This window comes from Tigriopus californicus, chromosome 1 (assembly GCF_007210705.1).
Source record: "Tigriopus californicus strain San Diego chromosome 1, Tcal_SD_v2.1, whole genome shotgun sequence".
Classification (NCBI taxonomy): Eukaryota; Metazoa; Arthropoda; class Copepoda; order Harpacticoida; family Harpacticidae; genus Tigriopus; species Tigriopus californicus.
This window is the reverse complement of record NC_081440.1, coordinates 580,416-603,385: the sequence shown is the minus strand read 5'-3', so window position 1 is coordinate 603,385 and position 22,970 is coordinate 580,416. Positions and strand designations below refer to the sequence as shown.

At 41.1% G+C, this 22,970-nt stretch overlaps 1 protein-coding gene across 3 annotated transcripts; it reads right to left on the bottom strand.

Annotated features, from left to right (window-relative positions):
* Positions 1-3,727: 3,727 nt before the first annotated feature.
* On the bottom strand, positions 3,728-7,023 carry LOC131883702 (period circadian protein-like). 3 transcript variants are annotated; one of them, XM_059231233.1, is made up of 3 exons: positions 6,647-7,023; positions 6,106-6,610; positions 3,728-4,512 (listed from the first exon to the last, which is right to left on the bottom strand). In XM_059231233.1, the coding sequence occupies exons 1-3, from the start codon at positions 6,767-6,769 to the stop codon at positions 4,073-4,075; spliced, it is 1,068 nt and encodes a 355-aa protein (XP_059087216.1). In that variant the 5' UTR covers positions 6,770-7,023; the 3' UTR covers positions 3,728-4,072. The 3 variants fall into 3 exon arrangements, with proteins under 3 accessions (XP_059087216.1, XP_059087208.1, XP_059087226.1); XM_059231225.1 differs by having other exon boundaries at positions 6,106-7,023; XM_059231243.1 differs by lacking the exon at positions 3,728-4,512 and adding an exon at positions 4,885-5,215 and having other exon boundaries at positions 6,106-7,023.
* Positions 7,024-22,970: the final 15,947 nt, after the last annotated feature.

Below are 22,970 nucleotides of genomic sequence, written 5' to 3'. Positions count from 1 at the left end.
TTTGGGCATTTTTCTGGACACTTGATAAGGCTTTTTTTGATCACCGTGCCCAGGTATATACACAGATAGAGCACTAACATAATGAGTTTGAGGAAGTGCTGAAACCCCGGGATGACACTTGTCCCCGTAAGAAACGGATCTTTAAATGTCACATTCCATAACTGGTTGTCTAGTTCATTTCTAAATGCTTTGTTTACCACCCTAGAAAAGTTTTTATGACAACAATCCGACGTCGCTCGACCCGAGCTTATTGGCGCCCTTGGGAAACTGAGAAAGCGGCATTCGCTTCGTCAAATTGAGGATATGTAACCCTTCTTGCGGCGATTAACATAAGATTTTACAGGCAGGCCTTTTTTCCGCTTTGAGGCATCCTTATAAACTTTTAATCCCATTTATGCATGCGATTAAGATTGCATTTCGCACTATTTGACATCCTTGCTCAGAATGCTCAGTCCGAATGCACGTCGATCGTAGGAATAAACCCAATTTTGAGAGTCTCGATGAGATATGAAGCCAAGGAGACTGGAAACTTCAAATCCCGCCTTGCATTCGGACAACCACGTGGGGAACAAGGCCTAGTTTATTTCCTGACGTGTTTGAACGATCACAAGTGATTACATTTGGAGTACACTAACACACGCTCTGGAGGAAATGGTAAGAAGGTAATATGAGTCAATAAAATACTTTTGGAACTGATAGTATCAATTCTTTTTTGTTTGCGAACCGGTGAACGTTATTGACCAGTTAGCATGGCCCATGTCCAGAAAATTTCAAGATACGGGTACATTGCTCATTTGACCTTAGGGACAGAGTTGGTCCTTAATTCTCATATACCAATAAACCACAAGTACAAAAGTACAAATATGATCAATAATTTCTTGTTTAAGTGTTCGTAAAATGTCTACCCATCACGCCAATTGGTGTCCTCACGCTCTCATGGAATTATAATGAAATCAGGAAGGTCAGCTTCCAATCAAAAAGGTTGATCCAATCATGTGGTTTTGGCTGGAAGCTGATAAATATGAGAAAAAAACTCCCGAGTTGTCATGATTTTTCCCCGCATACTCTGGAGGGCCTTCAACTTGAACGTACCTGCAAGTAATGTATGGTAGTGATTCAATGAGATGTATGTCAACACATGGTACGGGGTGCAGTGCATCTACCATGGATCTAGGTATAGCTCAGGCTCCACCTCCTTCTCTTCCCTCGTCCTTTTGCACCTCCTCCTACTTCCTCCTACTTCCTCCTCCTTTTACTCCCACCACCACCACCACTACAAACTATCCATGTTCGCTATCACCTTAATGTTAAATGAAGGGCAGGTCGTCGTCGTCTTCACCGTTTTCATCGACGTGACGCGTGATTCCCGGGATCTTTGCGAGACTTGCTTGTCTGATGGGAGCACTACGTAGTTTCTCTAGATCCACTACTACTACTGTTCGTCAAACTCCTGCAGTGCTGTCCTACTGCAATGTATGCGTACTACGGTACTGATACCATTTGGACGGTGTTGCCACAGTGAACGGTGCCACACGAATGGTGCCAAATCATAACTAATGAGGTTTGGCAACGATGGAAATTCAATGAAGTCGAAAAATTCCCCTCTACCTGCTCCACCTTCACCACCTTGTTCTATCGTGCAAAGATCACTCGACCCTCTTACCATTGGATTACGATTGGACTTCTCTATTTAAACCTTTATGCAATATACAGAGATGTTACGTCTCATTCCATTTCTTTCTTCTTTTTTGGTTTGGTTTTTCACGGGCTTTTCTAATCACTACAGGGAATGTAATCCCCAGCACTATTAAAATGAAAGATTACAATTCGTCTATTTATTACGTTTCATTCTTTATATAAACCAATTAGATTTAGCAGACCGAGCTAATCCTTGAATGTAGGGTTGACCTGGAATGCTATCTAAAAATTTGTCCAAGTCTGACTTGAAAGATGCAACCGGACCAACAAGGCCTACGTATTCCCTACGAATATTAGAGGGAAGCAAAAGACGACATCTCGGCTTCCTTGTGCGAATCCATTCGAGAAACAATACCTATAATTGGCGAAAACTAAATCCATTTAATTCGCCTGGCAAAACACAGTTTGCTTGTTTTCACAAGCCAATACTTTGGAGTAGTTGGTGACATGCTCATCTGGTAGTATGTATGAGATTGCTTTCAATCAAAAAAAACGAAAAGCAAATGCTTCCATTTTGAAATTTCTTACGCATTTTGAAAATTGACCATTTAAGGACAGTGACAGATAAATCAGCTACACCGAGAAGGCGGAATAAAGGTAGGCTCGGTCGAAGAATTAAACTTCGTTCAATCGATTGACCCCTAAAAACAGCTTTTTCAATTGCGAAATGTGAATTTGGCATTAAAAAAAAACCTTGAAAAATGTGTTCTGGTGAACTGCACGACTATGAGGCAATAGGCCCGGGAGGTGGTTGAGCCTTTTGATGTCCATCCTTGAAGCATTGAAGATTGGAGAACTTCATCCATCAACAGCGAATCCCCTTACAACAGACCAGACCGAGGGCAAAAATCTGGGATTGCACTGAGCCCAAAGAGCAAGAAGATCGTGAAAATTATTAATCAAGCAATTTTTATCTTAAATACCACACTAATACTTGAATATCCAAGCAAGTAGAAAATTATTTTCACCTTTTTCTAAATTTATTTTTTACGCCTTCGGAACTTATTTTGGTTTAATTTAGTAACTAAAAAAACAACTCTTTTGAACAAAAATCACAAACTATTATTCCGACCCCTAGTCATCAGTCATCACAAATGTTGTCAATGACAACACTAGAGGTATTTTTGCCATCCTCAAAAGTTTTGGTGGGAGTTTTGAATAAATCAACAATCCCTATGCCGATCGAGCGAATCTAATATCGAAGAAAGGATTCCCATTTAGTTGTTGTTCTCCTTGCAAAACTGAATTTTTAGCAGATCCTGATTTGTCGATCCCGTGCGTTCTATTATGGGGGTACGAGCAATAGTGAACCACCATCTAACGAGTTTTCAAAAGCTTCACACTCCAGTCTTGAATAAGGAATGGTTCGCCGGGGTTTAGGTGATTTCATTAATGTCTTACCACCAGCGGCAAAAAGAGTGTCATGTATGGCCACTTAGGGCAGTCTAAGGTCATTGGAATTAGCTTGGACTTTTGCATGATTTTTTTTCTTCCTTTTTTAGCACTACTATGACCTGAATCATGATTTTTATTGTTTTGAATCAAAGCATTGAGAGGTGCATATTTGATTAAAAACCATCAAGTACTCACCTGAAAAAATTATGTGCAAGAACTTTAAAACTCGTCAGATTTTTTTGAATGAAATGTGTGCCTAGGTGCCTATGTTTTGATACAAAATTGTAGTATTTAAGATTGAGGCCATGGTAGTGATTAAAAAGAAACATACGTTATAACGGCCCGAAAAAGTCCCAGCCGCTAAGGGCTCTCCAAACCTCCCATGACACTTTTTGCCGCTGTCGGTGAGAAAATAATGGAATCAACTAAACCCTTGAAAGCCATTCCTTATTGAGCTGACATGACGAAATTTCAGGCGAAATTTCGACCAATATGTACAAATATCCATATGTATATACAATTATCAATAGCTATTGTGATCATTCATTTTTTACGATGTTCGTGTCATCATTTCGCACATAAGTATCTAGTATAACTATTAAACCTGCCACTAAAAAGTCAAACAACTCATGAGTTTAAGAGAAAAAATAAATAACTGATATTTCTCAAGGTTTACATTTCCTGCCTAAGAAGAAATTATTATAACCTGCCTGGCATGAGTAGACGCCTACACCCAGTGCCCACAAGATATAAACCTTTGGCCTTCCAATTGTTGAATGAAGAAAAATAAAAGCCTTTCAAGCTTTAGTTGCACCACTTTTTGGGAACAACTTCCTTTGCCCTCGATATTTTTTAGACTTTTTTTGCCAGTTAAGCTCCATTTTCAGATATCCGGCATTCCTCTCGATGCGCTTTTTTTTTGTCGCGCACAACGGCACAAATCAAGTTTGATAATGCTGTGTTTCCTCATGATGGCGGCTCAAGTCATGTGATCCTGGAACGAATAAGACCCTTCACAACGATTGGAAACAGTAGTAACTGTTGTTGGATTGGCGTGCGGCGCTTCATCCCTGTGGTTGATTGATTCTGATAACAACGATGGCAACTTGGGGGAGGCAGAGGCAGAGGCAGAGGCAGAGGCAGGGGCAGAGGCAGAGGCAGAGGCAGCCCGGGATACATAACATTGAGCCATGAATGGTCCACAAGGGGTGCTAATTGGCGGTTGGCTCGTCGCATCTGATAATTTTGAATGATGTGAATGGAATTTGTTGCCTTCACGAAGAGCATGACCATGATTGAAATTTGAGGTCACAATGGGAGCAGTTAAGACGCCCGTTGCGTGTGGTCCACGGGCAGGCTCCTCACATTCTACCAGCGGATTTGGGTAGGGTCTGTTCCTTTTGATCGACGTCCTCTTTCCTTGAAACAGATAGTGAGTACAATGAATATTGACTTTAAAAAATGAAATGGAAATTTGAAACAAGCTTTTGCACCTTGCTGATTGTGTAACCGATGTATTTATTGCCTGAATTTAAAAAAAGTATATATACCCTCCCAAGTCAAAAAGACAAGTCTATAAATGGTTTTGACACTGAGACATAATTTCATATGCATTTTCATCATGAATTTGTTTTGAAACATGTTTTCAGCAATAAATTGGCTTTCAATTGATGAAGTTCGCTGGAATTTGCAAGAATCTAGGTTGATGATGAGTATTTCCAATGCCTGAGTTTGTTCCCGTTTCTGATGATAAGTTTAATGAGCCTGAAATACTAACATATAAATAGGCAATTCTGGTCAGCTCATTTATTTGTCACCCAATAATATTAACAATAATGATAACAACCTTCATTGCGAATCTTGGTCATTTCAGTTTTTAAAATGTATAAAACAGTACAAATAACATCATTTACAGAGATCGATACAAGAATGAAATGGTCACAACAATAAAATAATTGTCAAGCGTGATATCCTTAGTCGTCTAACTGCCGTTGTATATTGGCAAGGCCTCTGTTTTCCATTATGCTTCCTTGGGTTTGTTCCCTGGAGGGTGAGGTCCTTTGTATTATTCAAATTAAGTTACATCTTTAACAGCTGAAATGGGCAAACCTGCGGCCATTCCCTGAGACAGGAAACTTTTATAGGTTACCATACCTGAGTTAAGAATTGATAATGGGTGGGATAATAAAGCGGGAACATCCCTGAATTGAGACACCCGTCATCATATCAGATTAATAGACCGAGCGAGGGAGCTAACATCTGACATCCAACAAATAATATTTCTAGTGGTATTTTAATCGTTTCTAGACAATACTAAAGTCCAAGATTTTGTTATGTTTGGGTGGTACGGCGATTACATCTTTAAGGACTAAAATTCAATGCTTTTATCATGTGGGTTTTGAATACTTAAAAACCATCAGTTTCACAGGTTAACTTTCTTTTTTGTGCCTAGCTTAGATAGTTCCTCCATACAAGTTTTTTTATGACTATTTCGTAGACAATGATATGAATGGCGACCAGCTCTCCGAATGTCCAAAAAATCAACTTTGCGTAACGAAAGAGACTTTTACAACTAATAAAACATAAGCCAGTTTTTGGACATTTTCCTTGCATTGGTTACCACAAGAGGGCTAGCTCATTCTTCTGGTGAAGAGTTATGTAATGAGCTTTGAGATAGGATAACTTTAGACCCAGTCGTTCAATCGAGTTAAAAGTTGGAATAAGTCATGACATATTCATTTCCAATATTTAGCCCTTTTTGGGGTATTTGTTTATATTCAGCTGTGTTGCCCAATAAATCCCAAAACCACGAATTTGGTTCCAAACACACTGGGAGGGCAAAGGGCAGAAAATGGAGAAAATCCCGGAAAATCCCCCCCCCGAGTGTTTTTTTTCGGGTTTAATGTCAACCGGGTGGACTTGACCCCAACCCGAGCGCTCTCCGTCCAGGTTTCAGGCGTTTAGGCCTGGAATTCCAGGGTAAGACATCCAGCTCGAGCCTTTAAGAATTACCTTCAGATGGCAAGGCCCGTTTGGCTGAGGCGGAACTTGGGCGGGAAGTCCCATTCAACTTGTGCTCATCGTCCTCTGAGGGGTGGGACAAGACGTGAGTTTGAAACACGTCCCACGTTAGCGGCGGGCAAGGGCACAACACGCATTTGTATCTTTTGGGACAATACAGGACGTGGTCTTTGAACTGGGGCTCGTCATCGAACTCACGCCCGCAGTTGTCACATTCCTGCGGCATTTCATCCTCCGTCTCCTCCTCGGACACACCGGGCCCGGACCCGCCATGAGCATTGGCACTGGAGGGCCAATGGGGGATTTCCTCCCCCGAGGACACTTCAATATCGCTACGATCTGACGAGTGGACAGAGCAGTCGGAATCCGTTTCCATGATGTCCTGACAAATCCTCTGATGTTGTCGCACCGACGAGTGAAAAGCGGACAAGCTCTGGAAATGGGCAGAGTCCCAAGTCATGCCACAACCTAAACACCGGCTGCCCGGGGGGCTGGTGCCAGTGCCGAGGCCAGTGCCAAGGCCAGTGCCAAGGCCAGTGCCAAGGCCAGTGCCAAGGCCAGTGCCAAGGCCATTGCGGAGGCCATTGCCAGTGCCAGGGGCCGTGGGGGAGGCGGATGAGAATCCCGAGAGTGGCTTGGGCCCGTCGGACGCCATGGCTCGTCCTGATTGCCCCACCTCGATAATGGGGATTTTCTAGCCGTGCTAGGCCGATTTCGAGATGTCAAGCACGGGAAAGATGTCGATCATGGAAGGGATGCTGGATTGATCAGTATCAACGGTTTCAACCCAAAATGCCTGAGGAGAACGAGAAGGGCGAGACAAGGATCACGGATCATTGAGCTTGACGTTGGCTCTTTTCCGGCTCTGCTGGCTTTGTTGATGTGAGGATCGTGAGGATGTCTCACGGACGTTGGGAGTCTGATTTGGGGAATTTAGTTGCGTGATTATTCATTTGCAACATTACGTTTTTGGTTACATAAGAATGGGTTGATCGCAAAAATAATGAATTCAATCTGACCAGTATTTGAATTTGTGAGATAGGCCAAGCTTGATTCTCTATCTGAGTAATGTAACAAACACCGCCCACTGTCTTTTTGACTTAATTTTAATGAACTTTTTTGTCATTTCAGAATTGTGTTAGAGATTATCAAAACTAAACACAAGAACTATCAATTCATATGCTGGCATGTCTAATATGAATTGGAGCTTGATTTTAATTTGAAAATTGCATATCCAGTTTCATACACTTATCCATGGTATGGTCACGTAAAGAGAAGCTTTATTGGCATATAATCGACTAATGGTGGAGAAGATCTTAAGAAGTTTGTCTCGCACAATGTTACATTTGTATTACCACGCAACTAAACTACCAAAATTGGACTCTGAAAGTATGTGACAGAATATGCTGCCTAAAGTAGAGCTTTATTGATTGTTAGATGCTACTAAAAGACATGGAGGTGTCAATTTAATTGGAGGGCTATCCCATTGTCGCCGCATACTCCGGTAGGCTTTGGTCTCATTAGGAAACGGGGGTAAAGCGATGTTTTTCAAATTTTTTTTTCTAAAAGTATAATTTTCAAGATGTTGCCTGAACATACCCTGTCAAAGAGTGCCAAATATAATGTACTATAAAATAGTGAAATTGAAGTTCTTTATGAACACCATGAATAATTTGCTTTTCTTAAAAAAGTAGCATTGTTCTAGCATTTTCGAATTCTAATTAGCAATTTTTAGCATTGATTTCGCACGAGCTAGCAGCCTATGTGGCCCCTTACTTGCGGGAACCCCTTACTATTATGACTACGGAGTTGCGATTCATTCACAGCCTTAAGGCCGGCCCCCTGTCGGTGTTATTTTGAAGGCAAACTTGATCTGCAAGAGAGATGATTCATTTCATCCTTCCCACTCGGTTCCAAGTCACTGGTTCTTATTCCCCCCGGATCGGGTCAGCTCCTGTTCTGACAGGGTCTAGGTTTTTAATCTTCTTTAAAATCAATAAAAATCATCTTCATTAGAAGAACGAATGATCAGACCTCACAATGAATATTAATGCAAACCTGTCACGATCAGTACCGAGAAGCTTTTCTGTACAATTGTGTGGTGAATGATCAAGATCATTTGCTGCCTTAATCAGTCAACAACAGAGCGAGAGAGAAAACCAACGACCTTACTCAAAACATGGTTGAGTGAAGTAGAACGGTCATTTTCCGTCCTGGATTTGTTTATGGTGCGGTATATCTGTTTCATATTAAGATATGTCACCTTTCTCGCCCATTGTTCCCGTTGACTTCCCAAATAAAAATATAATCTGGGGTGGTGATTGCCTTCAATGGGAATTGGATTGGAATTTCCGTCCTGTTTGGCAAACCATCCTACAATTAATAGGCCCAGCAAGGTGGCATCTAGCAAGTACCCATTGTTAAGTTCAAAATGGATCCGTGTGGCAACATGACTTCGTTAAATGCTAAATTCGCTTATCCCCCCCCCCTTTTGACTCTCCGGCCAAGTGTGAATTTTTTGATGGCTTACTTGTGCAATAGTCCTGGCCGTAGCGTGCCTTTTGAGCAATCTGATGCTGAAGGACATGATCAAGATTCTGATTCAAAAGCACATATATATTTAGTGTAATGCCAAACGGTCTTGTTTATGATCGACAACCTTGGCAAGATGCTTGATCTTTTTACTTACTTCTCTTTCTTTGACAACTCAAGTTACTGTTCCTTTTGATCACACATTCGCAATGGCGGAAGCAACCACAATTATTAGCATAGGTGAGCAGTATCAGTGATGTTATAATTTTCCTAATTTCAAGAGTTGATGAAGTTTGAGCAAGGGTGCCGAATGTCAATTAGTGGCTTTGTATTGCTCGTTTCCCAATAATTTGTCTCCAAATTGGAGAAATGTGTTTTTACGTCCCCTCCAAGTAAAACATAAATGGATCGAGCAGATAAGCGGTAAGGAAGATGCCGTATCTAAAATGTTCGAATTTAGTCGTTTTGAGCAAATAATTGGTTCTAATTTCCAATTCACCAGCCTTTTGATATATTTCGTGTTTTGAATGCGTGAAGAGTAGCATAATATCTCGCCGCATGCTCCAAGCAAACAATTAAATAGTAGCCACATGATGCGGTATGAGAGGCTCAAGAGTACAGTCAGTATTACGAACATCAGAGGGAAACATCGTAGAGGGCCATCATTTTAATCAAATGTCCAAATCGTGTATATTCTTGCAAACAAATATGTATTTAAAACATAGTGTAAGTTATGATCTTGTCAGTTTCAGAAGGCAACGATCGCCGTTTAACGATTCGCCACCCACATTTGATTGCCAATCGGATCAGATCACCGAGGCTTTTTTTTCTTGCCATTAAATTAAGAAGCTTCCGAACGTGGATTCTCGTAACTAAGTTCCATAAATCAATAAAAAAGCCTGGCCAACATCTGGTCACTTTTGCCGTTTAATGTGAACATTTTAGATGCACAATTGGAAGATTAAATAATGGAAGAAAAATGGCTGAGAATTGGGCGGGAAATTGCACATAATACGGAAGGGATGCAGGCAAGCACTTGCACATGCATTTGACAGAACGCACATCATTAGTATTGTTCGGAAAGGGTTTTCAGCGCACCTTTGGTGTACGCATTAGGAATAATTGAAATGGCTTTAATTTGCTATTCATGCCATTAGACTGGCACTGGAAGGAACGCTTCTTTATCTCCTGAGAACGTGCATAGACTCACTGACTGCTTCTGGCTTCTGGCTTCTGGCTTCATGTCTTGGTCGTTCAATGTTCAATTGTTCATACTCCATCCATTGAGTGGTACAAACGTGGGTAACCTTCAGCACAACCGTTATCCTCATTATAATGAAGATATTTCGTGCTTTTTACCCAAAAAAGAGGGGAGTCAGGCGAGTTCATCTTGAAGGAGTTTATATTAAATCGACCTCCAACTAACATCGAACGAAAATGACGCGAAAGTCCACCATTCAAGAGGGAAGCATAATTTGTATTCCAATCGAACCTAGGGAAACACGAAAAGTCGTTAAGCTAAAAAGCGGTTTCGTCAATTTTTCCCCATCCAAATTGACCAACTTGACCCATGGATGAAATGTTTTAACCTAACAATAATCTGATATTTTTTGATGGACAAACCTCAATAGCATGTTCAAAGCAAACTTTAGTTGGATTAGAGTGAATGCTTTTGTTTCGAAAAGAGGCCCTTGTCCGTGCCCTCTCAGACATCTCCCCCACATTTCTATGTACCTTGAAATTCGAAAACTGTCGTAAAGACACCAGTATTTACAACTATTTACCACAAGTTTGAAAACGTTTTTAGAACTTGAAAGCAATAAAGATTGGATGAGAATGACCAAGTCGCCAAAGATGTTGAATTCGCCCAACCTACGACGAATTTTATCCCGATGCATTGTGAACGCCAATGAAACAACCTGAATAACGATCTTTCTTTCCTCTCTGACCAATGATCTGTGATTTAATCGCAAGGAAAAAACCATTTTAAATGACAATGCAGTTTTTCTAACAACAATTGCCAAATATGACTTGATTTATGAATTACAGATTATAATGCTTATCTCTCACATAAAAGGTAAATATAAAAGGTCACGGGTGGCATTTTTAGATTAGCAATTCTTCAATATGAATCAAGGTGTATAACACGCCCAGACAAATTATAAGACAGAGAAAAAGATTCGTGTTGACCTGATTGCCAAAAGCTCAAGATCTCGAATTGAGAATCTCTGGCCAAGACCTTGGTCCTGTCTTAAACATTGGTTAGGTTCGTGTATTTGCATGCTTGCTTAAAGGTGTTGGTACTTTGTGGTGGTCGTTTAATTGGCTTTTTATATTCAACCAAAGGGCCTGTTAATGCACATGTCTAAGTTGTGGGTACGCACGTACATACGTATTGATGCACAATAGCCTACCACATAATCCGACCTATCCTGAATGGAACCGGGCAAAAATTGATCATCCACAAAAAAGGATTAATCCTCTTCAGTTATTATATAACGACGAGGGAAGGAATCGCAGTCAGCTTGGGCGTTTTTGAAATTGGTTGGTCATCCAACATAAGTCAAGGGTAATCTCATCCCATTTACGTGGGTTCCTCGCAAATATTTGGCAACCCTGAATGAAATTTGACCCTGGTCAAAACCCGTTCCATGTTCACGTTGTGACAAGTGAGCATAAATCAAATGAGATTAGATGTCAGGCCAAATCGACCATTGACGATGATTGTTGCCAGGACAAATGAGGCAATCAGCATCATCTTCTTGAAACTTATCAACTTAAGCTCAACAGCTCTGACTCCAAATTGATTTATCATCGCTACAAATTGTTTTATTGCTGAATCAGCTATTCTGCAACATCGAGTTCCAAGGGATCCACCCGGATGTTTCAATTGGGTGCTTCGTCTCATCTTATCTCGGCTTTAAAGGCTTGTGAGAGTGTCATGAAGTTGTGACGAAAGTGAGCATGAACTAAAAAGTCCTAATTGTGCAATCTGACGTCGGTTTAGTATTTTTCCATTTTTCGACGGGCCTTAAAACAAATGTTAACTTGAATTAATTTGAGGGGGAGTTTTAGTCGGCCAAAACATTCAAATGAAGGAGACAAGTCATCCCAAAACCTACCTAAGATAAGGATGGTACAATTTATTATCTGGACTTTGCAAAGACTTGCCAACATTGAGCCAAGTCTCTACTTTTAAGTGTTCTCCTTTACTGTAACTGTCGACAACTGCCTTTACACGGTGGTACCCACAGTAATAATAAAGGTTTTGTGCAAATGCCAAGATTCTAATAACGCATTTCGTTGTTAGTGAAACAAAAAGAACAACTTTGGTAAAAAAAATCTTGGATTTTAGCTCGGATTAGAATATTAATCGACTTAAAACCTACAAAGAGATAATATATTTAAAACGTAATCAATAGATATTGGGAGTAACCTTAGTTGCGTTTCCAACTGCAATGCCATCTAAATCAATTGAATAAACGATAAAATATCACGCTGTCAAAGGTTGCATTTGCATCAAATTTGACTACAAAGTGCTACATTTATAGCTTACAGCAATTGCCAAAACATATAATATGCTTTTTCTTAACCCTAAAATATAAATAGGAAATTTTCACTTCTCTAAATCTGGTTTAAAAACCTGAAAGTAGTTTGCAATATAACTTAAAACTGACTTATTGTCAATCTTTCATAATTTTGATGCCATACTTGTCAATTGTAACTTTTATCAAGCTTGATTTTGAATTTTGACAAAATTATATTAACCTTGAATAAAAACATCGCTAGTACGTCGAAATTCATTATTCCAAAAGTGACAAATTTGAAAATTTAACTGTCACATGTATCTTTCAAATACTTAAGGAACATGATAGGATAGTGTAGCTTTTGGCACTTAGCTAAAATGAAAGGCTATTTTACAACTTTTGTAAGTTTTAAGTGACATTTTTTGTTACTTTTAGGTTTTGAAAGAAGCCTTAAAGAAAATGGAAAAATATTGCTTCTTCTCGTACCATTGAAAAATACAATAATATGCCTTGGGAATAACTGGAAACATAATTAGGCTATTTTTCGATCAAAATGCAACTTTCAACTTGTAATAACTAAGCATCTACTAAATAGAAGTTTCTGAAATTTTACGTCAATATATAACTAAGAGTACGTTTAAGACTGATTGACTACGTTATTTACAATGATGCATTTCAATGTGCTTTAAGTGATTTAACACACTTATGTGAGCTGCCTTTAGACATGTGTAATTTACTAAAGTTGATCGTTTTGTCTCTTTGACAAAGAAAAACATATACAGATGTCTTGGCATTTGAGCAAACACTTAACCAAAAAAAATAACCACCGTGTTTAGAGAAACTACATTAAGGAGACATATGGCTACAAACGAGAACGGGATTCCTTTGCCCTTGGACAAGGCTAGAGTGCCTCGGGAAATGCGGAGATGAATTATTTGACACCCTTATGGTTTGAATGCTTGTAAATGCTTTATGATTTCCACTTTCATGGCAAAGGAGTAAATGTAGACAAAAGTTGTTGTTATGGCGAAATAGTAAGCAGCGAATCATTTGAAGTGATATAGGTAGTTGAAAAAAGGTAGAAGTATTTGTGCCCTCAATTTCCGACGTTGTTTTGCATTTTGTAGACATTTGGATTAATTTCAAAAGTTCCCAGTTCTTGCCCTATTTTCATAGAAAAGTCTTAGAATGGAGTTGTTTTCTGAAAGAAAACAGCCAGAATCTCAAATCAAAACCTTTCAAACAAAAAGCCACTAATTTCAAGGTTTTTGCTTTGGAACATTAGGCTTGGCCACCTGAGAAAACGACGGAATAGGAGCAATGATGACCAAATTTAGGACGAAAACAGCATGTCAAGAAACATTTTGGTAACAAGCTTCTAATTTGGCTCTTTTCATATTGGTCTAGCAAATTCATTCAGGAGTCTTAGCTATTCTATGAACATCAACAATTTCAATTTTTTTTATTCTCAAAAGCCAGCCATCACATCGTCCATGGTTTCCGATAAGGCGCGTCAAAGTCCGTATCGATATCGGATTGGTTCTTGACGTGTGGATGAGGTTAGGGTCTAACAGTTTCCTTTGAAAGAGGGTCGGCAAGAAAACCTAAACAATGGGATCCCTCTCACGCAAGGACACTCCCCGAGCTTCTACACCTCCTGTGACTGGTTCAAAATTGTGCAGAAATACTTTCATGTTGTTTATTTACAAGCCTTTTTGCTACATTCAATCCGACCGGTCTCTTACTCTTGAATAATTTTCTAGGCGATGCTTTGGTTCTCGAGGATTTTTTTTCCGAGCCCTGCTTCTCACTCATTTGCCCCACAGGAAACGCCACATTCTTCTAACGGTTGTTTTAGAAACACGTACATACCTACTCTTGGAGGCCTGGCATTGAGCAGATGCAATAAGTGGTTTGGGTGACAATTCAGGCTGAAACATCCATGTCCACCAGACTAGATATGGTTATCGGTCCAAAATTGGGATGCAATGCATAGTAGTTTGTCAAATATTGTTGTTTAGATCAATGTTCCCTTGCCTTATCGATCTTGAGTACAAGCTAGCCTTTTTTGTTGTGTCTTTTTATAGCGAAATATTTGCAAACCATAATGATTAACATGTGATCAATGAATGCTTATTTTTAAAGCATATGGAGAGGCAAGGATTGCGCCATTATTTGTTGAAATATCCCTCAGGAAACAATTCTTTGGACCCAGCCTGAGTTTAGCACGAATGGAAGCCATTTTCAATCACCCTGTTTGGGATGAACACATTCTTGTGCACTTAAAATCCCAAGACAAAAACCCATATCCTGGTAATTCTTCGAGTGAAGAGGGCTATTTTTAGGTGTTTGGATGTGGCCGTCCAAGGAAGGCCTCAAAGTGTTTTGAAGTGCCCAAATTGGCATTGTCAGTTTGTTCTTACTGATTGGGCGACGGTGTAAGTTTCAGCTGGTCGTGACTTTTGCAAGAGTGCCAATGCACAAGTCATAATTGTTTTTTTACCCTGAGCTGCCATGGCATTTACTTGGAATGATTATGACGAACCTAAGTCAATTGGAAGATCCCGCCAATGAAATCTTACACCTTTCAAAGAAACTATGTACATGTTGCTACGCATGACTTGGTCAACGCTCTCGAAGTACATCACACACAAATCGCCGTGGAGTGGTTGTAGATACTGATATGGCAAGATGATAGGAGTGCCTGATGGTGATCTCAACGAAGAGAGAATTATTCGGAGATCCTCTTGCTCATCATTCTCAAGCCCACAGCAGCAAGAGCAGTTGCAGCAGTTGCAGCAATCAAGCAATGGCCATGTTGGAAGGTAACGAACCAACCAAGTTGGAGGAGGAAAAAAACTTCATTACTCACGTGACGTAATAAAAGTTCTACCCAAGGTCATATGACTCGGAGAGCTTGTCACAAAGAGGCTCGACCGACCCACCACCCTCCCTCAGTACTTGAACATGAACTTAGACCAACCATGATTGCAGTCCTCGACCACAGTCAGTGCCTATTCATTTTTCTCTACTCTAATGTTCGAGGTATTGGATTCCTCAATCGAGAAAGAGAGACACCGAGACAGTCTTCTTACCGACTGACCCTTGGATTAGGCGACCATTCAAGTAGCACGATCATGGCACTTTAATCAATCAACTTGACCATAATGAGGCAACAAAAATGTAGCTTTTATTCGAGCGATCGGGCAGCACCACACTAACGTGTGACTTCATAACGAATTAGGGAACGAACGAAGAGCATCATTGGGTGCAAGAAGCGCATTGGGCTTTCCGATCATCAAAGCTCGTGGAATACTTGAAGCTGGTGCAAACTGATACTTTAACAAAACATTAGAAATTTATCGCATTCCTATTCTTCGTCTTTAGGAGGTAAAACGTTTGAAAAAAAAACAGGAGCCCTTCAGCCAGCCAGACTTCTTACCAGGGAAGTGGGCAGAGCCACATTGATGGGAGGCCAAATGGCCCTGCGTGAGTTACATTTTGCTTTGTTACTAGGTTTTGCCATTGATAACCTTCACTTGATAGTAATTGCTTATTAATGGTTTTTTACGTCCAATGGTGAGAAACTGATTGATTACACATACGTAAGCCAATCCTACTACAGCCTTCTGGAGCACTGCCAATTGTGAGTCTAGACTCCAGTCATTGGACACTGTCAGGTTCACACGAAGGCAATAGGGACGATAAATCAACGCGCGAAGGGCCTAAGATCTACTTATCGGCACAATACCGTGATCAATTGAGTCTTTTGGGCATCTAAAAAGGTTTCTACCAAAAGTTCGAAGCCTGAACGTTGACCAGGAAAACGCGCCACCTGCCTGCCAACCACTGTTTTTTATTATTATTGTCAAATATTCAGAGGTCGACGCACTTTTTACTGGCCAGGCGGTGTTCCAAAATTGAACTTGGATATGCCCTCTTATTAGGTACAGGGAAAATCACACGGAAAATGGTTGAAGGGTTCGGAAGAAGGAGGAAAATTCCATGCAATGGGTTGACTATATTCTTCAAAGACTAGAAGATATTTTTTACCCCACCAAATGTGCACAAGGAGACCAATCATACCCGACTTGACCCATGATTTACGACGGACCATCCATACAGGTACGTCAGTTCGTTGTACAAGTACGTACCATGTGGATAGACATGACCTTCGACGATGCAAGAGGATTTACTCGAAGGATGCAACCCAACTTACAATGTGGTGTTAATCTGAGGTGATGGGTGTTGCATCCCGCCACTTGCACCGAGAATTAATAGCTTCTCGACACAAGGGGCCAACCAACGATAGGGATAAGAGGGAGGGATGAGGGCCATTGACTGTATGTTACCCACAGTAACACCCTGGGCGGGTTTTCTAGCCATTCATCCCGACTCCGACCATGACTCTTTACACCCTGTCTGTTAACAAAGCCGTAGAGCACGTTAACGACACCAGAAGATAGCTAGTAGGCCCAATTGGACTCCCAAAGTCGGAGGAGAGGTAAGGACGCCCTTACATGGATGGACCTGTGGTACCCCGCTGACTGACTGGAAGAAACCGTTCATGGGGTCCGAAACTGAACTCGGGCGACCCGACGGAGGGCTAAGATTGGACTCTTCAACAAGTTTGGATAGCAACCCGAAAGTGACCGTCGTATTTGGAGTGACCTTAGCCATTATCCCCTGAACACTACTGACATCACTCAGTGATGCTTTTCTTTGCCAGTGTTGCGTAATCACAAAAAATGCTAGCTTTCCTTCCTTGGATCGGTTTTGCGGCGCACTTTATCGTTGTACTGTAGGGTTAGCAACAACCAAGTTCTTTTCAGGTACAGGTACATTAGTTTGAGCCGCCATTTGAAAGACCTCACGGTAATGGCCACTTCATCTTTTTAAGGCATTTGTCACTTTGGAGGATGATACGTGTAAATGCGGGTTGCCTACATGGATCATAATGTACTTAGGTGAACGATGACAATTTTTGTTAATGAAGGAAGTGAATGCTCGCGAAAGGAAAGTACTAGACCTCCATCCAATCAATGGTCGTTCTGATTACTTTGTTTATTTTTTGTTATTTTTGGTTTCATTTTTCACAGGCTTTTCTAACCGCTACAGGGAATGTAATCCCCAGCACTATTACAAAGAAAGGTTATAATTCGTCTATTTATTACCTTTCAATCTTTACATGATATTTGGTCCACCAACGAATTTGAGTTGCAGACCGAGCTAGTCCTTGAATGTAGGGTTGATCAGGAATGCAATCTAAATATTTGTCCAAGTCTGACTTGAAAGATGCAATCGGATCAACAAGGCCTACGTATTCCCTACGAATATTGGAGGAAAGCAAATTAAACAATGAAGGAGCCCGAGAAAGAAGAGAAGTGGACTTCATTGTTCGAACTCGTCTGGATTGTTGAGTGCTTGAAGGTGCTCTCAAAACGCACGTTAAGCCTCTGCCGTCACTAGAATTGACCCTAAATCCTGGGTTCGGACAAAGCTCATGGATACTTTTGAAGACGTACAGTATCAGATACCTTTCATACCTTCTCTGAACACTGTACAGTCCCAACTTTTTTAATCTCTCCCAATACGAGAGTTCTCTCATTCCTGTGATGTTCCTAACGAAACATCTTTGGACTTGTTCGACCTTTTGCAAACCTGCTGAACTCATTGGAGCCCAAATGGGAGAGGCATATTCAAAATGTGGCTGAATAATCGACTTTTACAGAGTTAGCATCGTGATGCTATCTCTGGATTAAAGATTAATCGGAAACATAATGATTTTTGCTCTCTTTGATATGACATTCGCTTCCTCAAGGCTCATCTTCTCAACCAAAGACATCTAACAGGAACTTCAGACATTGTATCCTTGCCTCAAATACTTTTCGATATCGTAGTACCAAATTCAAAGCCAAATTGGGCTGTCTTTTCTGACCTTTAAATCTTAGACAGATCCCTCTTTTACCGTCAAGTCATAAGCGTCCTTCATGCATACATCCTTCCAATTCAATGCACATCTTTGAAAGGATATCTGGTTTAATTGCTCAAAACATGCGGGAAACGACCGGCGGTATTTTTTTTGGCTTTTTGCGTCAATACTTCTACTGGAAATCAGCCATATTTGTGAACATACGTTCAGTATAAACATAAACCAAGTTTGAAACAGCCCAACAACTTTTTCATATTGACGTGGACCATAATACCAGGTGTGCCATAAGTCCGCGGACACGTCTTTAAGAATTTGTGCCTCAATGATTAAGAAAATCATTTGCTGGGGTTTCTTGGCATATCTAGCTAAATCTTTCGTTTCAATTACTGATCTTACTTTTGACTTGAGATTGAAAACAATGAGGGAAAAAATTCGCATAAGAAATATTTTGCCGGTCGAGGCTGACGATAGCACCAGGGTGACCAACGGCGACCAACTTCAGCATCGTTAGGAGCACCGTTTTCAGGGTCAAGATCACGTACGTATAATGCCACTGGCAACTTAAGTGATTGCCCAAAATAAAATGAAAAACCGAAGGATTTCGACTTCCACTGATCGGGATCAAGGGTAACCTGGATGGCACCCAGTAAATCCGCATTCTTGGTTCAAAGGCCCCCTAAGCCACTGCAGCTCTAGGAACTGGGCGTGGCAGCAGGATGGTGCTCCCTGTCACACTTCTGACGTTCTGACGTCACTCAGAAGTATCTGGAGTTGAAGTTGAGCTCAAATAGATTCTGGCCCAAGGAATTTTGGCCCCCTTCATCCCTACACCTGAATCCATTGGATTTCTTCATTTGAACCCATATTGGGAAGAGGATCTTCAGAGTCTTCCACCCAAAGATGGACTCCCTCATCATGGCCGTGAATGTCAAGAGTGACGCCATGTCTGGAGAGGCCATCATAAAGGCGTTCAAGTCCTTCTGGAGGCGGTTAGAGGTGTTCATAGCTGACAATGGGGGGTATTAGAAAAGCAAATTACTCTAAATTGTCTACTTGTCATCTTATTTTAATACCATTTTTACCCTCGACCCCATATTTTCCAAGTAGACCTTGTTGAAGTTGTTAGTGAAATTTGTCCGAGGTCTTATGGCACACACGGTATTCATTCAATGTAACCAATGTTTGCTTGTTAAAAATACATTTCACTTGAGTACAACCGTATATTGCACTTCCTTAGACTGTGGAGGAAAGAACGAGTCATGTCATATTCCCATTCTATTTCAAACCAAAAGATGAAGCAATGCCCGTACATTGAAAGAAAGAAAAAAAGGATGCCGCATCCAATTACTTGAGCGTATTACCATTTAATGAATTTTTATGTGACCGAATTGTGCATGCATTCTCAACTGCGAAGCTCGTGGACCAATTATAGTTTTATTTGTAAGCTATGGTTCCCTAACATTTCCGTATGCGAGCGATTATAAAGTTAAGATAAATGGATGAGATCGATCATATATAAAAGCTAAACAAAATGCAAGAGGGGTAAAGGAAAATTGATAAATCATGCTTTTCTTTATTTAATAGAGACTACTTTGATCGAAAAGGTGTGTATCTCACGCGTCTTGGCATTTTCCTTCAAGATCAACAACAGGGTGAATCTTATGCTAAGTATTGCATCAGAAAATCAACCTGCTCTTAATTGGTTGCCTCTTGAGCAATTGTGATTTGACTGGTTTTGATATTCAGACGAACAGGGCAGTTTCTCTTGGAACACTTTAGAATGCTTTGAGGACCCCTGTTGTCTTCATCTTGATTTGTTTTGGGGCCCTTGCTTCCAACACGAATAACATCCATGCCATTTAGTAATGGCGAGGAAGGCTTGAGTTTTGTTGGCCAATTGGGGCCACTTTTCTCAGACCGTGGCCATTGTCCCCATATTCCCCATGTATCCCTTAGGAATCTTAACAAGAAGTAAGAGTACCTTGCATTAGGGATTAAAGGGCATGTTTCGTTGTTTTACTACCAAATAGTAAGTCTTGGCTTTGATGTTGAGATTGCTTGTTCAATACTGACTGCAAGAGACGTTTTAGGGTCTGAACGTGTTTGCAAAACAGAGATAACAAAAAACCTGTAATGGAGTGGCACCACTTGATTCACGTTATCAAAGCGCATATGTCTCTTTTTCCCTCGAACTATCTATAACAAAAGACATCATGAGAACGGTTGTTTTCTACATGCTTATCGGACTATTATTGGGTCACAATTCCACTGCCATGACGTCATAGAAGATGAGTCCCGTCGCAAAATTGCCCCCTCCAAATTCCTGAAATGGTACTTGAAGAAGAACTTGATTGTCATCCCCTGCTCGATGTTTTCGCTATCATTATTTTTCTTCCTGTGGCTATTGACGACTGTCACAGACGTCGTCGTTCAACGTTATGATATTGAACACTGAAGCAAGGGGGGGGGGGGGGGGGGGGGGGGGAAGGGGGGATTGCAGCTCCTGAGTCCAATTCCCCCATGCAAGCAAGGATGACGTCAAGCAAGACGACATCGATGACGTTGCGTTCTGGGCCCTGGTATGATAGTACGCACTTAACCTAGGCCTCGAGCTCCCCATAAGTGGAGGGTACAAGCCTAGGCCTCCCACTGTAGGTACCAATTCGTGAGGGCCTATGGGATTCTTGGAAGTTTTGGAAACATCAATTTGTCTATTTGAACATGATGTGGTGGCGTTGGAAGAGATAGGTGTGGAGCGCCACGAGTCCAAGAGCCTTGGTAAAAAAAACAGCGATTAGTGAGGATGTCCATCCATCATTAAAGTACAAGATGTTAAGTGGTTCATTCATCTCATGGATGAATTAACGACATAAACTTTGCTCACTTTGGAGTGATTGTATTCAATATCCATTATATCGACGCCTAAAAGAAGCTCTGCTGAGTCTTTCTAGATTTCCAGAGTTGAGTATTGATCTCAACTCTAAGATTTAAAAGGTCGATTTTTGCGCCATTTAGAGTACAGGGAACTACGTATGGTTGAGGTTCTTGATTCTTGACTCATCAAGGAAGGCGAGTCCAAGGTTCCGCATTGACATTTCGATTCATCGCTCAATTCGTCTAGACAACGTGTCGAAAGGACGCGAGCGTGCATCCGTGCATGCAAGATTTGTCAATTTTATGACAATCTATTCATCAAGGTTGAGGCAACCACCGATTATCCATATCTTCTTTGGCAATCAAACTTTATCTGGAATCGCATACCAAAACCAAATACGAAGAGTCCTTAAAACCATCGGCACTCTTGTGCACTTGTCAAATGGTTAATTCATATTTTCAATCGAACCTTTTTATTATCATTACTTTGTGCTCCAAGTGCATGGTATTCTAGTGGAATGAAATATGTTCGTGAGGACCCCTTAACCATTTTGAGCATGGTGAGGAGAGTTTCCTTTGTCGGCCATGAGGATTCCCGTCAAGAAGTCGAATGACGTTTGAACAAGATGATAATCGTGATGCTTTCAGGGCTATTGTTGGTTCTGTGATTATGTTTGCTGCATTTTTAATGAGACACCTGAGCCAACAAAGTCTAAAACCCACATTCTCTGACGATGGCGGTACGTTGAGTAGGGCGGAGACTTCAACGAGCTGGGACTTCGCAATGCCGGACAAGAAGCCATATTAATCTAGATTTCGTGCACTGAAGGTTCATGAATTGCCAAAATATCGCGTTATCAAATTTCTATTTCTGAAAGGTTAGTGTTTGATGCTCAAACCACACCACTGGTTAGAGTTGTCCTGGTTTTGATCATGCAATTCAGTTGCCAAGGGAACGAAAAACTCTCTAGCGTACTTTATGTGACCTTTTTGTCTTTGCAAATCTCAGTGGGTTAGCCTTATTGATGTGTTACTGCGATCAGTGTGGTGCAATCTGACTTGGGTGCCGAAACACGGAGGGCAAGCGCAAACTGTACGTATGTACGTACGTAGTCCCAATGACAGGATCCTGAAGGATGAGACCAACTTTCGTAAATTGCTTTTGACATCCGCCTGAAACATTGATCCCGTCTCTCATCATGTCCGGGTTGATACGCACCGTATGTACGACATTCATGGTACACTAATGTGGGGTTGCTACCATCTCCCGAACAGTGCACGCCAATTTCAAATGCTCAAATGAACCCAAGGCTCCTGGTTTTTTGTGGGTGGCTCTGCTAGCGTGCCAACCCATTTTTTGACGCCGACGACGAGGAGGAAAATGCGATTCAAATTCTGCGGGCCATTCTCATCATCCAGGCTCAACATATAAGCTATCATACGATTATATTCCCCATGGTGGCTGCTTTGGACTAAGGGTGTGCGACAGTCGATTGGGAATGGCCAGATTGTTTGAATGCAGCTCATTCCCAGTTGAAGGGGAGGGTCTAGTGAACAAATCATTAGCCATGAGAAGCGTAGGATATTCAAGGAAAAATGCCGTGCGCCACCCTGATTTTGTGGTATTTTGTGTAGTGAGAAATCACACAAACATCACAGCCAACCTGCACCGGGCATGGACTGAATTTGCCATTGATTTCAAATTTGCTGGCTTATGAAAGCAACAGTATTCTGATGTGGAACAAGACATAAGCACAATGACGGAACTACACCTAAGGATTTTAAAATCTTTTTGATGGTTGAAAGCTCAATTGAACCACGGTACGAGTTAGATGTCCTGTTTGTCTAAATCATCCCTTGGCAAAGTGCCGAAAATCAGGGTGTCTCACTTGGTATATTTTCCCTTGAACTCCCTGTACTTCACATGAGGAACAGATCTTGCTTTGATCTACGTTAGAACAAAAATTCATTCAAAGCGAGGGTGGCTCCCC